Source organism: Pygoscelis adeliae, unplaced genomic scaffold, assembly GCF_000699105.1.
Source record: "Pygoscelis adeliae isolate BGI_AS28 unplaced genomic scaffold, ASM69910v1 Scaffold47, whole genome shotgun sequence".
Taxonomy (NCBI): Eukaryota; Metazoa; Chordata; class Aves; order Sphenisciformes; family Spheniscidae; genus Pygoscelis; species Pygoscelis adeliae.
Window position 1 is genome coordinate 1,259,612 of NW_008825255.1, and position 14,404 is coordinate 1,274,015.

General features: G+C 47.2%; 1 protein-coding gene across 2 annotated transcripts in view; it reads left to right on the forward strand.

Moving 5' to 3' along the window:
• The first annotated feature begins 1,077 nt into the window (after positions 1 to 1,077).
• GDNF (glial cell derived neurotrophic factor) overlaps positions 1,078 to 14,404 on the forward strand; it is a 19,414-nt gene continuing 6,087 nt past the window's right edge. The window contains exon 1 of one of the 2 annotated variants that reach the window (XM_009329434.1): positions 1,078 to 1,249. In XM_009329434.1, coding sequence (XP_009327709.1) covers positions 1,078 to 1,249 — 172 coding nt within the window. The remainder of the gene's footprint in view (positions 1,250 to 14,404) is intronic. The other variant, XM_009329435.1, reaches the window with a different exon arrangement.

Genomic DNA, 14,404 nt, shown 5'->3' on the forward strand with positions numbered 1-14,404 from the left:
CTGACTGCGGGCGGGGCGACCGGGGAGCGAGGAGGAGAGAAGAAGAAGGTAAAGGGAGAAGAGAAGGAAAGGGAAGGGAGAAGAGAAAAGGAAGAGGAACAGGAAAAGAAAGAAAAGGAAAAGTAGAGGAGGAGAAGGAAACGAGGAGAGGGAAACGAAGAGAAGGAGAGAGAAACAAGAAAGAGGGAAATGAGAAGGAAAGGGAAGGGAAAAGGAGAGGAAAATTAAAGGAAAGGGAGATGGAAACAGAGGAAAGGGAAACGGAAAGGGGAAAGAGAAAAGGGAAGGAAAAGGGAAATACTGAAACTGGGGGAAAGGGAAACAGGAAGAGAAGGGGAAAAGGAAAGAAGAAAGGGAAAGGGGAAAAGGAAGAGGATAGGGAAAGGAAAGGTCACAAGTGAAGAGGAAAGAGGAAAGAGAAAAGGAGAGGAAAATGAAAGGAAAGAGAGGAAAAGAGAAAGGACTGGGAAGGGGATGGGAAAGGGGAAAGGGAAAAAAAAAGAGGAAAGGGAAAAGGAAAGAGAAAAAGGGAAAGGGGGAAGGAGAGGAGAGGGAAAGGGAAAGGAAGGTTTGCCTGTAGCACAACAAATCTGCACAGCCCTGCACCCCAGATCAGCCTGGTCCACCTTGGCCCAGGCTGGGGACAAGTGCCCTGGTGCTGCCCAGGTGCTGGAGGAGGACAAGCAGAAGGTGACCTGCCTGCCAGCACAGGGACACCATCACACCCCCACGTCGCTGGGCGCAGGCTCCTGGGACCTGCCTGCCCGCATCCCCCAAAGCAGCTCGCTTGGGCATAGAGGGGCTGGAGGCCATCCTGCGCCTCCCTCTCCCACACCTCTTACTGGGGAGAGCCCACCTCCCTCGCTCTGGGAGGCGATAGGGGTGGGAGGCTGAGCTGGGCACAGGTTGTTTCCCCGTGCTCTGTCCCGGGGCCTGGCCAGGCTGATCTGGGGTGTGAGACTGCCCAGCTTTGTCTCAGGGCTGGCAGGGAGGGGGCAGGACTGGGGGAGCGCAGCAGCTGGGGGCTAACCCTGCCTCTTTTCTCTGCCAGGGGCCCGTGTTGGAAGGAGATCTAAGATGAAGTTATGGGATGTTGTGGCTGTCTGCGTGGTGCTGCTCAACACGGTCTCCACCTTGCCCCTGCCCACCGGTAAGACGCCTCCCAAGGGGCCCCCTTCAGTGGTAGAGGGGCCTGAAGACGATCTCTCCCCCATCAGCCTGCTGCCTCCCTATGCTGTGCACAGTGACTGTAAGAAACATTCCCCTTTGTAGCCACTGCTGTCTGTCTTGCTAAACCCGCTCCCCTTTACTCAGGCATCAGGGTGAGGAAAGGACCACTCCCCCTTTCTGCCCCCACTTCTCCCCCAGGCAGGGTCACTGGCTCTGGTCTGGCTCCAGCAGCTCCAAACCAAGTCATCCTCCAAAGCTTGGGGTTGGCAATTGCAGTGGCAATGCCCTCCCTTCCCCGCCACCTCCAGCCCTACCTTTCTGGCAGTCATAAGATCCTTTTGGTTGAAAAACCTGGAAAGATGGGAAAGTTAGTTGTATGCAGAAGAGCCAAGAGGAGGATCAGGTACATACACCTCGCAGTGCAGGCACTGAAACTCCTTCCACACCGCTCAACCTCCTCTCCCTGCTCAGACCTGCCAATGCAATTATTCACTGTCTGTAGTGGGCACAAGTCCTGGTGGAGATTGGGCTCCATGGTGGGAGGCACTGTACACATCCTGGAGTGCTGCTGAGTTTCATTAAATCCTCCTTGGATCCTGATCCCGAAATTAGTGTGTCCGCATGGAAATTTACAGAAGCGTAGCAGTGGCAGGGTTAGGAGCTTGATGCAGAGCGATCCACATGAACCAGCTCACAGTAAGACAGCTTACAATCCAAATGACAGATAATAATAATGCCTTGCTAATAATAGGTCTCCTACAATAGCAGATACAGGATTTTCACAGTGTATGTGAGCGTTACGCTAACTCTGGTGGCTTTTTGAAGTGAGAATTAATATGACTCAGTAAGAAGTGGCAAAATACTCACATGAATTGTGGAGATGTTCACTTAGCAAAGGCACAGATGCAGCTTGGAGGTTGCTCCCTTTGCCCTTGCTCCACCCTCTCTGTTTAGCTCTTTGCGGGATGCAGGCAGTATCCAGTAATTGGGATTCATTTTTATCTCCTTATCTGGAGGCATGTCCTTTCCCTGTGCCTGCCACAGCGCCAGCCACAGGCAGCCCCGCTCTGGTTTCTCTGGGAGCAGCCAGGCTAACACAGCATGGAGGCACTGAGCAGGGAATCGTGTGCCGTGAATCCCCAACGCCCATCTCCTCTTCCACACACACATCTATGTCCTTCCCCATTTAGTCTTCTCTCTTTCCTTTTCTTGCTTGTGTTTCCCCCCTGCTGGAATCTTGCCTAGGCTGCCGCCTCCGCGTGTCCCAGCCTGGGCTCCTGCTGCTTGCAGACCGGCAGCCCCTGACGTCCTTTCAGCCCCTCCATGCAGGGAGGTCGGCCAAAAGTGCTTCCTCCCAGGGCTCCAGCCTGCCAGGGCTGCGAGGCCGTCACATGTGGTGATCTCCTCCATGGCGAGCTGCGTGGTGGGATAGGTACTGTCCTACAAAAGGCAGTGATCAGCTTTTCACACCACTGTGCTGGTCCCCTCTGCACAGGCTTGCTGCAGTGCCAGTGGCAAGAAGAGCATTGGGGGAAAAGTGGTGCCAGTCAGTTTGTAGCTCTGGCAGAAGCTGCAGGGTGGGAGAGCATTAATGCTCCATCTTTCCAGGGTGATGGTATTTGTACAATGCCTGCTTTTATCTTGAAACTTACTTCTGGGAATATGGTTCTTGGTGAGATGGTTTCTCCGCAGCAGCTCCAGGGGACAGGCAGCAGTAGTGGTCTTGTCTGTTCCTAGTGTCCAAAACTTCTCATTGTTGCCTCTTTTTTTCCTGTGGATTGGGTAAACAAGAAGTGGGAAGAAAGACAACCTGCATTTTACCTATAGTATCAATAGACAGTCTCTTCCAGATATCTCTGTTTCCAGGGTACAGACGTAGGCTTTGCCAAGCAGAGCTGGGTTGCAGGTTATTGCCCAGGATAGTCATTTGAGAAAGGACTGATAGTTTGATCTCAATCTCTTAACTCTGCGGATCACAAATAGGTGGCCCTGGCTGCAAGGGGAAAGTAAGCAGTGCTGTTCTTCACAACAGAAATTGGGGAAAACCCAGGGAGTTCTTGTGGTCTTTGCATGGCAGCAGTTTACGCAGCACCCATGCCCAAAACTCAGAAACTCTCCACTATGTTGCTAAGTCGGATGAGTCAAGGGAGACCTGCAGAAAGGTGGCTGTAAGAGGGCAGTGAAATACTTTGATCCACTTTTATGCCTTTTTTAGTTGATTTAGAAGTGTGTGGTGTCTGGAGAGCAGTCTGCAAACACAGAGCCCGTGAGGCTGATCCTATCCGGGCACATCGCTGCCTTCCCATCGCAGCAGCGCATTGTTTGAGTCACCACCATCAGTGTCTTTGACATATTTGTTTCTCTCCACTTACCATTTGGTGGCACACACACTTCAACACACAAAAGACATACAACGATGTACACAAGAGGAGTCACATCTACACCATGTAGACTTCCCTCTGCTCTTTGAGGTTTCTCTTGCAAGCAGAGGGCAGTGTGCCACGAGCATGCAGGCAGGCTTGCAGCTCCCCGGGTCATCTGCTGGTGGACCTGCTGTGTATTAATATCTCTCTGGATACTGTTGGTCAGCTGCTTTGCCGAGGGCCTTTGCAGGAGGTAGCTCACAAAGCGGTGGGAGCGCTGTCATCACTCACATTGGCTCATCTTCATAGGGCAGTGTGTGGGCACTGAGCAGGACTGGGTGCTGTGTGCGTTCAAAGAGGGGTGCACTGCTCTCCCCTAAAGCAATCCCTGTGCAGGCTGGGTGGGGAGTAGCAGTTGCACTCCAAGGTGTGCATTGCTCTTACTCCAGAGAGGTCGGGTCTCCCATGCACCGCTTGCAGCAGGGGTTAGCAGGGTTTTGAGATCAAGTCCTGCTCCTAAGGGCAGGCCAAACACCTTGCTGGAGCACAGATCTGTTTTCCCAGGCCCCTGACACCTTTTTGTGTTCTCATTTGATGGGATTGCTTTCTCTTCAAAGTGCTCTGAGGTCACCTGATGTTACCCCCTCCCTTTCAGATTGGGTCGAAGCCTTCCTTCGTTGCAGCCTACAGGCAAGGTCCTAACCCCCTGAACTGATCAGGTGTAATGTGCTGACCTTTGCTGTTCAGGGCGGTAATTAGAGATGGCAGCGGGTGTTGGCAATCGCAGTCTTCTGCATTTTTTAGTGGACTGGAGGCTAGAGTGAGACTAGCCTCCATAAATGCAGTACATTTGAGATGAACCCAGTGTTTATAGGTGTTTTAGGCATCGGTGTTCATGGGATAGCTTATTTCACACAAAGAAGAGCACCTGTAGAGTTTGTAAGGTTAGAAAACCCTTTCTTTGTTTCCCTCATGCTACAGTCTGCTGGGGGAAGGGCATGATTAGCTTAAATAGCAACTGCGAACAGAACAAATATAAACCAAATTACTATAAACTAAATACTAAGTCAGCAGCTTCAGAAGCATGACAGCACAGAGGGAGCCAAACACTTGGTTTGACTTATACGCAGTTCCCAGCGAATACATTTTGTAACTGCTTGCTTCTGTGTGGCCCTAATCAACATGTACGTGAGGACTAGAGTATCCTAAGATCCAGGATATGATATATAGTCTCTTGATCAAGTGAGCATCTTTAGTAAGAACTAGTGGTAAGCATGTAGTGTTAAATGAAAAATCTCACCATGGGCTTTTCCCTCCTAACAGGAGGAAAAGGTGTTTTTTTGCATTGTAACATCTGAGTTACTTTATGGCCACTGGATGGTCATTTGTTGTTGGAGCTCCTTTGGTATGTTTGTTATGCTTTAACACACCATGGTATGTGTGCATTAGAAATTCTTCATACCCCTGCTGAGGGATATGTAATGTTAAGTTACTGCATTTATCTGCAACATTATAAAAAAATATGGAAAGTATCTAGAATAAACAGGGATATTGTAGGACTCTTTAAGGCAAAAACAGTATTAAACTATACTTCCAACTGAATACATTTCCTTCCCTACAATATTTATTAGGCACATTCAGTGTTGCAAACCAGAACTCTCATGTTTGTGTCCAGGCTTTCCTGCTCAACGGTTTTATGGTGTGGCATATGTCCTTTGGTCTAAGATGCCCAGAAGCTACAGAGGTAACCTGCCCATGCACAGTAAATTCAATGCATTGGAGAGGTATCTGCCACACTGAGCAGGTGCCACACTGCGTCATTTGATCTGTGTGTATCCAGTACAGCCGGTGCATCCAGCCAGTGTCAGACCGAGTGTGCCTGTGTCCCTGGGCCAGCACATATATCATAGAATCATAGAATAGTTTGGGTTGGAAGGGACCTTTAAAGGTCATCTAGTCCAACCCCCCTGCTGTGGGCAGGGACATCTTCAACTAGATCAGGTTATATAGTAAAGTTTGTTTGCATGAGCATGCCCAGGTTATCTAGACATTTAGAAATCTCAAGCACTCATGTTTGCCCATTTGTGGGCAAAATTCTAGAAAAAGAAGGAACAGGACACAGCTGGTTAAATCCAGATGCATGTAGCCCTAGAAGCTCATTTCTCTGCAGTCTCAGGTGTAAATACTGAATATACTCCTGTGAAGGGTGTTCTGGGACTTAAGGAGGAAAGGGCTGAAATGCAAGACAATATGGTTTTATTCTCATTTTAAGAGTTATCCTTTGTTTAAAGTTTTATGTCTTTGCTGCTTTTCAATTTAGGGATCTGAAAAATTTCCCAGTGGAAGTGTGGATCCTTTTAGATGTTTTGCAGGTGTGGGTTGCTAGATAACATACCTGAACATGCTTTTCTTGGTCACCTTTCATAGGCCTCTTCAATATATTTTAGAAATCCCTGTATTCAGGGTCTGCAGATGACAAGCTGCAAAACCCTTCCTGAAAGGCTGAAGAATTCAGCTGTGTAGTGACTATGAATTGATGGGGGAGGCATTAGTTGTCCACTAGATGAGGATCCTCAGATTGATAGGTTGTAATGTCTTTGTAAATTATACTGTTCCTGATTAGGACTGCATAAAGTAGGTTTAAAATACTTAAAGTTACAGAGGCTGAGAGAAGCCATTGGGGCCATCAAGTCCCATCCCCTCAACTGGTCAGGGATGGACAACTAGTGCAAATATCCAGTCTTCGTCCCCCCACACACACACTATCAGGCAACTGCAACTTCAAACTTGTAGTACATAGGCCAAGCCCCACATAACTACGCTTGTTGTGGATTCTCATATTTCTGAGGTAATAAGTTAATGACAAGTAATAAATGAGGAATACTAAATACTGCAACGTAACCGTGTTCAGGATCATCAGACATCTAAATAGGCCACTGCCATGTTAGTGCTGGTAGAGTAGTTGACACTGCAGAATGGTCATTTTTGACAAAACCAGCTGTAGTTTCTGATCAAGTAATATTTGGTAAGGGGAACCAAAGGAAAGATTTCAATGATTCTTGGAAATCCAGTCGCAATTACAAAGAGAAGAAAGAAAATAGAATGAAAAAGATTTGAGACAGGTACAAACAAAGCATTAAGACACAAAATATACATTAGACTATGTCTGTTTTTAAGATCAAGGACAGAAAATTAATTATGTGAGGCATTTCAAACATCAGCATTCTTTTTATGGAGTAAAGCCACATTGTATGACTTAGCAGGTATTTAGGCTGTATGTATTGGTACAGCACTTAAACTGGAACCTGCAAGTACATTTCTTTGAAGTCAGTGCGACTTGTACAAATGCTTTAATGATTATTGAACAGGAATAGTCTTCAAAAGAAACACACACTGAAATCAAAATACTTGTTTTCCTGCGTTGGCGCCAGGCAGTGTTACAGCAGTATGCCAAAACTTCTCAGGTGGCCACGTTTTTAGAGGCAAGCTGGTCGTATCCCCTTTAACTAACAAGCAACATACAAACATCTGGACTACCTCTGCTCCCATCCCAAGCGTGTAAGATTTCTTTGGCAAAACCAGCTATTACTCAGGAAATTTCTGACAGGGAGGTGTGGATCCAGTGTAGCGGCTGGGAAGGAGCTTGCTCTTCTGAGCACACACCAGTGCCGTCTGGCAGGCCGTGGTCCACACATCCCAACATGAAACTTTCTGCAGCGGAGCACGTAGCACCTGCCCTAGAGCCAGGGAGTGATTATTACAATAATAACATTTTCCAAACTACGATATTAAAACTTTTTGTATCATTCCTATTGTAAACCCATTGAAATGCAGATAGTGAAAGGCAACAATGGAAGAACACAAATAATTTATAGGTCAGATTGAAATCTGATAGCAGCAGAGATTGCCACAGGAGGGGCATCAGCCAAGGTTTTGCCCGGATGGCTCTGCTTTACTGCCCCCAGGGAAGAGAATGGGGTAGGGTCCCTTCCTGCTGCTTTGCTGCCTGTGCTTGTTCCTTGGGAACACCCCTAAAACGCAAAGAGAGATGCAGCATAAGAGCACAGGCAGCCCGGGAACAGTTGCTGTTATTTACTTAGGGATGCTGTTCCCATTCAGTGAGCTGGTGCTAGAGTGGGGCTGGGTGACCGATGTGGGGTTTTACTGATGTCATGCGAGGGCTGGGCTGGATCCCTTCTGCACCAGGGATGCCAAAGAGAATTTCTTTTTATTACCAACAGTATTTCCTCCGTTACAGTCTCAGTGCTGTGCCTGTTAGCTGACTGCATGCGTTCTTGCTACTGGAGGTCACAGGTTTCAGGTCCCACTCATACATACTCATTTGAGGCTCTCACAGGGTTGGGACAGAACCAAATATTAAGCGTAAACCCAGGTTTTACTGGGAAGCTGGATATTTACTCAGCATGGTATGGATTCGGAGGGGTACAAGGCCTTAGTAAGGAGACAACAGGCAGGTATGTGCCTTGCCCAGGTTTGGTTCCTGCTCCATCACTGGCTTCAGGCAAGGCACTGCCACTATTTTCCCCTTTTACACTCTTTATGTCATAACTTCTTCAGATGCAGAGACTGCTTCGTGGGTGCTTGAGTACCCACACAGCCTCGTACAATAAGGCTCTAGTGCAGACAGGCTCCTGGCAGCTGCTGCAGTAGCTGTCACAAAACCTCAAGAGCGGCCGCTGAAAAGCTGTCTGCTCCTCAGTGCCTCAGAGCTGTTTTTTCAAAGCTCTGAATCAGAGGCAAGACCACATCCTCCTGCTGCTCCTTTGCTGCTTGTCTGCCAGATGAGACACTCCTTTGCCCACCCCAGAGAGGCCAGAGGAGGGGCCCGGCCCTGGGTGCCAGCCCAGAGTTGGGCAGGATCTTGGGGACAACCCCACCTGGACTGGATGAAGAACAAGAAACTCTTGTGGACAGGTCAGCTCACAAGGCAGCTTCCTTTACTTCACCCAGTTCATCTGACCTTGCTGTTTTCCCCTGCTCTCAGGGAATTCCACCAGCTGGCAGCAGTTACAACGGTCCTGTTGTTTCTCCCCTTCTCCTGGTGGGAACCAGCATTTCATACCTGTGAGAAAGCAAGCAAAGGATGCAAGCATGGCAGTGTGAAAATACAAAGTAATCTGCAGATTTGCCATTATGACCAACACATTGGAAGCGGCAGGGTTAGCTAGTGAGCTACAAACACAAAACTTGGCTGCTCCATCAGGAGCACAGGTTAACCCTGTACCTTTTTCCAGTGCTGCCTTATTGTACCTGACTGGTGTGAGTGGCCCCAGAGTCATCCTCCACGTTACTTAGCACTTTACCTAGATGAGAGACAAGTGACACTGGTGTGAGGCTCCTTTCTAAAGGCTCTCTGAGTCGGAGAGGAGGACGCAGCATGTCCTGGGAGCTGGCAAGGCAGGGAGTGAGGTAGTGAACCAGAACTGTATTAAACATTTAAAGATTAGCTGACTCTGGTGTGTTTGATGCTCTATTTCCTAATGGACACAACTGACTGGTTTCCATTTCACTCTTAGCCCCACAGATTTTCATGCAAGGCATGAAAGCAAAGTCATGCCTCAGAGAGGTGATACTTTAATTGTTTAAATCCTGAAAAACTTTCAGCATAATATTTTTAACACCTGCCTTTGCTTTGATGCCTGCATGATAGGCTTTGTTCTTCATGAAAAATATTTCATTTTCAATAAAATAAATGGTTTATCCCCACCACAGTTGATGCTTTTTTACTTCACAAAGCAGAATGATCATCACATTAATAATTTTAACCTTGCTAAGGTTGCACTTCTACAAACAGCTTACTCCAAGGGTCTCCTAAAGTACGTCTTTGTGGTGTGAGGTGGAGGGATTCTGTGTTCGGACAGGGCATGTCCACTATAGTAAACACCTGAAAACACTACTGCTAAGTAAGCTAAATACAAAAATAATTAATGAATAAATAGTATACCAGAGTAATCTTCATAAGCAGCAAAAAAAATTATGATGATTCGTTGCAGTCACTGTTAGAGGCACACTACTTGTCTGTTATTTCCCACTAGCACATGATCGAAGAAGAAATGTCTTTGTGAGTATAACTTTGGAGGAAACTTAAAAAATAACTGGGAAAGAAGGGAAATTAAAATATTTTAGTTATGAAGGGCCCAGATTAAAGTACCAGAACTGTTTTTGAAAAAGGGCCATTTGATCATAACACAGATCTGGATCTGAATTTTCTAAATAATGCTTACCTTTATAATGAGCTCGATTAACCCCCTTCAACTTTGAAATCGTGCTTTAAACTAGAGTCTGAATGCTGCTGTTTGAACTTCTCTGATTGAAAGACAGCTGTGCTTAAGTGAAATATCCTAGTAATTTTATTCAATGTTTGGGCTGACATTTTGATGTAGTAACTATACACTGCCACAAATGCATGCATGAAAGCTACAATGTAAAACAAAATCTAATTTTATCATTTTTAGTATACCTTGTGACTTCTGTTACATCACTTTAACTCAGGATATGCAAAGTGCCAAACAACACTGCAGTGATGTGATTACATTTTCCTGAGATCATTATAGAAAACTATTCCATAAAGTACAAACAGTTTCAAATAACTTAAAACATCAAGTTTTATGAGATTAAAAAAAAAAAAAGGAAAACCCACTTATATAAATTATTATTTTACAATTAATAGAATTAAATTCTATTTCTTGTAAACTGTAATAAACAGCGTGGTCAGAAGAGACTGTAGTTAGCCTTTTAAATCCATAACCAGGCACCAAAATGAGTAACTGGATTTTTTTCCCAAAAGCTGAAGATCCATCTGTTCCCACTGAAATCAATTTGCGGTCAGGTACAAACTGAGGGCTTCTTGCTCTACCATGCTGGGTTACTGCCACTGCGGGGGAATATTTGGCTTTAAAATAATAATAGTTTACAGTTTTACAAAATGTAATCGTGATCACATTTGAACAGACAGAAATAAATTGTCCATTTTTCCTTAATGGAGACTGTTTTCTTGAGAATGTGACAAGTTTGGTTTGGATATTCATTTAAACCTATTTTATGTGGAAGTCTATCTGAACACTGTATAATTTATTCTTCTGAAAAGCGCAGGCGTCAGATCCCAGCCCTGCTGGCATGCCGTGTCTCTAATTAATTGGAAGTACAAGGCAGGCTCTGGGGGTTTGCAGCAGGGAAGATGCCCGGAGGAAGGCACGTTTCCCTGCGTGCCCAAAGCAGAGCTCTGGGGCGGCTTTCTGCAGAGGCCAGTGGGGAGCACCACAGGTGTTTGGCTGCAGGATCCTGCACCCGTGTGCACTGCCAGCTCTTGCAGTGCCCAGGGGACAGGGACTCTGCTCGGGGACGGGCAGGTCAAAGCTTCAGGTTCCAGAGAGCAGCAGTAAGGCGAGAATTTCAGTTTGCATTCAAGAGGGACGTTCCTAACCCGAGAGGTTGGGTCAAAACTATGACCTGAGTGTGCCCTAAAGGTTCAGAAAGCAAGCAAACAGCTTGCAAACAGCAAGCAGAAGATGCAAATATTCTTGGGTTTTTAATTAGCATTTTAAATAAGTCTCATTTCTTCTTCTTTTGTTTGACTTCTGGAGTTCTGGATATCTGGTGTTCACCAACTCTGCCCCCAGCCTGGTCACTCTTCTAGATTCCCATGTGCACCAATCCTGTGATGTTTCATTCTTTCCTTCGTTGCTTTTTTATTCGTTTTCTGGTCATGTGAGAAACTCATGGCAGATCAAGAGCCCTGGTTCAGCTGGACATGGGAGACAGAGAAGGTGCCCAGAGGCAGACTGGCACATGGGCTGCCATCCATACACCCCATTCTTGATACTCCAGCACCTGAAAGCAGACTCATGCTCTAGTTGCTACAAGAGGAAAAGGCTTTGCCTCTTCCTGCCTGCGTGATCAGGTCCATGGCATGGCACTGAAGGAGGGAGCACGGAAGGGAGATGCAGGAGAGCGAGATGAGTGGGAGCAGGACAGACGTGCTGACCGCAGCTCCTGCAGGTACCGCTGCCTGCCCCATGCTCCTGCCAGTGGGGCGCTAGGCAGAGGCGATGCAAAAATGCGTGCACGTGCCCACGTGCAGACTGCCTTCAAGGGATTTCCTCAGGGAGTTGGACAGTCAGGAAACAGCTTTCAGAAACGTGATATAAAACCCAAACGAAACCTCGTGACTTTGCACCAGTCTTGTGAGGTTCATGGCACCATAGTCTAAGTGGTGGGGCTCAGCCCATCACACTGCCCCAGTGGGGTCTGTGAACCTTTTTCCCATGCTGTGAACAAGATACACAGAGGCCCCATGTTCCCTGAGGGAGGATTTTACATTTCCAGGACATATGGTCCTTTCCCTCAGAAAACACCTGCTTTGAGGTGCATCACGTGTGAGCCAACCTTCGCTAACCTATATTGAGCACGTGCTGTTGTGGGCTGTCCCATCCTGTCCTATCCTGTCCCGTCCCACCCCATCCTGTCCTGTCCTAGGTGTCTTTGGATGTTTAAATTCTAATTCCTTCACACCCTGGAGCCTGGGACCAGGCACTACTGCTCGGAGATCTTTACTGCTTTTATTGCTGTAGTATCTGAGCATTTTCTGCTGGCACTTTATACAGTGTGACAGGCATCTGTCATGTGTTTGTTCTCTCAGCTTTTCCACCAGAAGGCAAGTGTTGTCAGTAAACTAGTTTGTTTTGAAAAAATGTGTGTGTATAATTAGATATATTTGTATGTGTATATGTGCAAATACAACACACATATACACACATGCAAACTGTGTATGTTACAGGAAGGGATAATAATATGTGCTTCTCCCAGGGATGTGAAATCCCCACAGAAAGCTCTGTCTGCTGCACAGTCAAGTCAGCACAGTCCATGCAGTATCAGAGAAGCAACGCTGCCAGGCTGTTGACCTTTGTTCTGAGACTAAATGTTTTCTAAACAGTGTTGGAGACAGAGGGGTAACTAAGTACCCTTCAGTCAAGAGGCTTTATTCAGGTTATAAACCAGCACGCGATGTCAAGGCAGACCCTATGAGTCCGGTGGTGTTCCCTGGCCACGTAGCTCGGCTCAGCACCCCCTTTGCACCCAGCAGCACTTACCACTGTGCAGAGACCAAACAAGTGCTTGGCACATGGTGACTGTGGTGCAGAGAGGTCTCGGCATCCCTGGAGCACATCTACCAAGTGCCCATCAGGATGGGGTGGTCCTGCTGTCAGTCTTCTCCACCTTCCCTTCTGTCCATTAGCCTTTTACGTCTTTAGTCCTTGGTCAGTGGTTATTGCTTATTCATGTATGATGTCTGGTGGTAGCTTCCTTAGCACTTACCTCTAGTGCCTAGTTTCAACCCATCACACCTGGTGTTAATGCTGGCATTTCCACTTGGTTGCCCAGGGTCCTACTTCAACACTTTTTTACAACATTTTGTTTTGGGCTCTCAGGCTTTTCACCCATACTTACTGGACAGCTGAATATTCCTACTGAGTCATGACTGTCGCCTTGGCATAGACTGCTAAGGCAACTCTCACTTCACTTCTGGCTGTCAAGGTTTCCTTCAAACCCCTGCGAGCCACTCCTAGTGACTGTTGGTAGTCATGCTGATGACTATGCTTTGTTAAATAGCAGAAAATTAGCACCAAGCCACATCAGATGTTTATGAGCCCCATTGCTTGGGTCCATGGTTCAGTGGTTGCTGGGTCCAGCTGTGCTTGATGTAGTACTGAGAGCACAGGCCCACACCACTGATTGTGTGTTGAAACTTGGCTTTGTGGGATTGTATAATAATTCAGAGTTGTACCCAGAGGCTGGCTGATCGCAGGGATTGGAGGTGTTCCTTGAACAGTGCTAAATTATGGAAGCAAAATTGGGGTACATTGGCAGTCCAGTTGGAAGCTGTCAAAAAGAGCATCATTGCATTGATCATGACTAGTTTGGGGCTCCACAGGCAGCGGGTGTTGTTGCTTACAGCAACTTGCAAGGACACACTGAGTAGCCCGGTAATGCAGCTGCCATTGTATTAATGTGGTGTACCCACATAACCACGTAACAGCATGTGTGGTTGTAGGTGGGCAGACACTGACCAGGGTCAATAGGTCCAGCATATTTTCTTGAGGGGGGCTCTGTGCCCACTGTTCCCACCGGTTCCCTAGTATCACCCATGTGCCTTGTGTCTCCTCCAGTGATGTAATTGCCAAATACTGGGGGTCACTGCAGGAGTCCTCTCAACAGATTCGGTATCTGCTTGGGATATTTTCCAATCCCCTGGGCTGAAGGGGAGGTCCACCCTGGGGACAGAAAATTTGCATTCATCTTACTCATAGTGCTGACATCCCTCCCAGTGAGTCTCCCAGGTGGCCTGATGTTGCAATAGGGGATGAGCTGAGCAGGGATCCCTGGCTCCATTAGATGTATCGGCCACACACACCTCACCCCAGGTTGCAGCTTGGAGCACTTCTTGCATGGTTTGTGTTAGAGCCTCAGTGAGATTAGCAGGATCAGTCGTGCTGCTAATTACCCCATATTCTGGCTGCAGTAAGTCCATGTGTGTAGGTAGGGCTTCTCTAGTTGGATACACTGTTGGCTTGATTACTTGATCTACTTTTTGCCCTACTGCTTTCACCTTCTGCAATGCTGACACCCCATGCCTCTGTTAGCAGCGTTGCATAGCACTCTTCTATGGTGTGTTTCCTCCACCTTAAAGGAAACTCATAGGCCACTTGCAGCGCAGAAGGCTCTCAACAACATTAGAATCATAGAATAGTTTGGGTTGGAAGGGACCTCTAAAGGTCATCTAGTCCAGCCCCCCTGCCGTGGGCAGGGACATCTTCAACTAGATCGGGTTGCTCAGAGCCCCGTCCAACCTG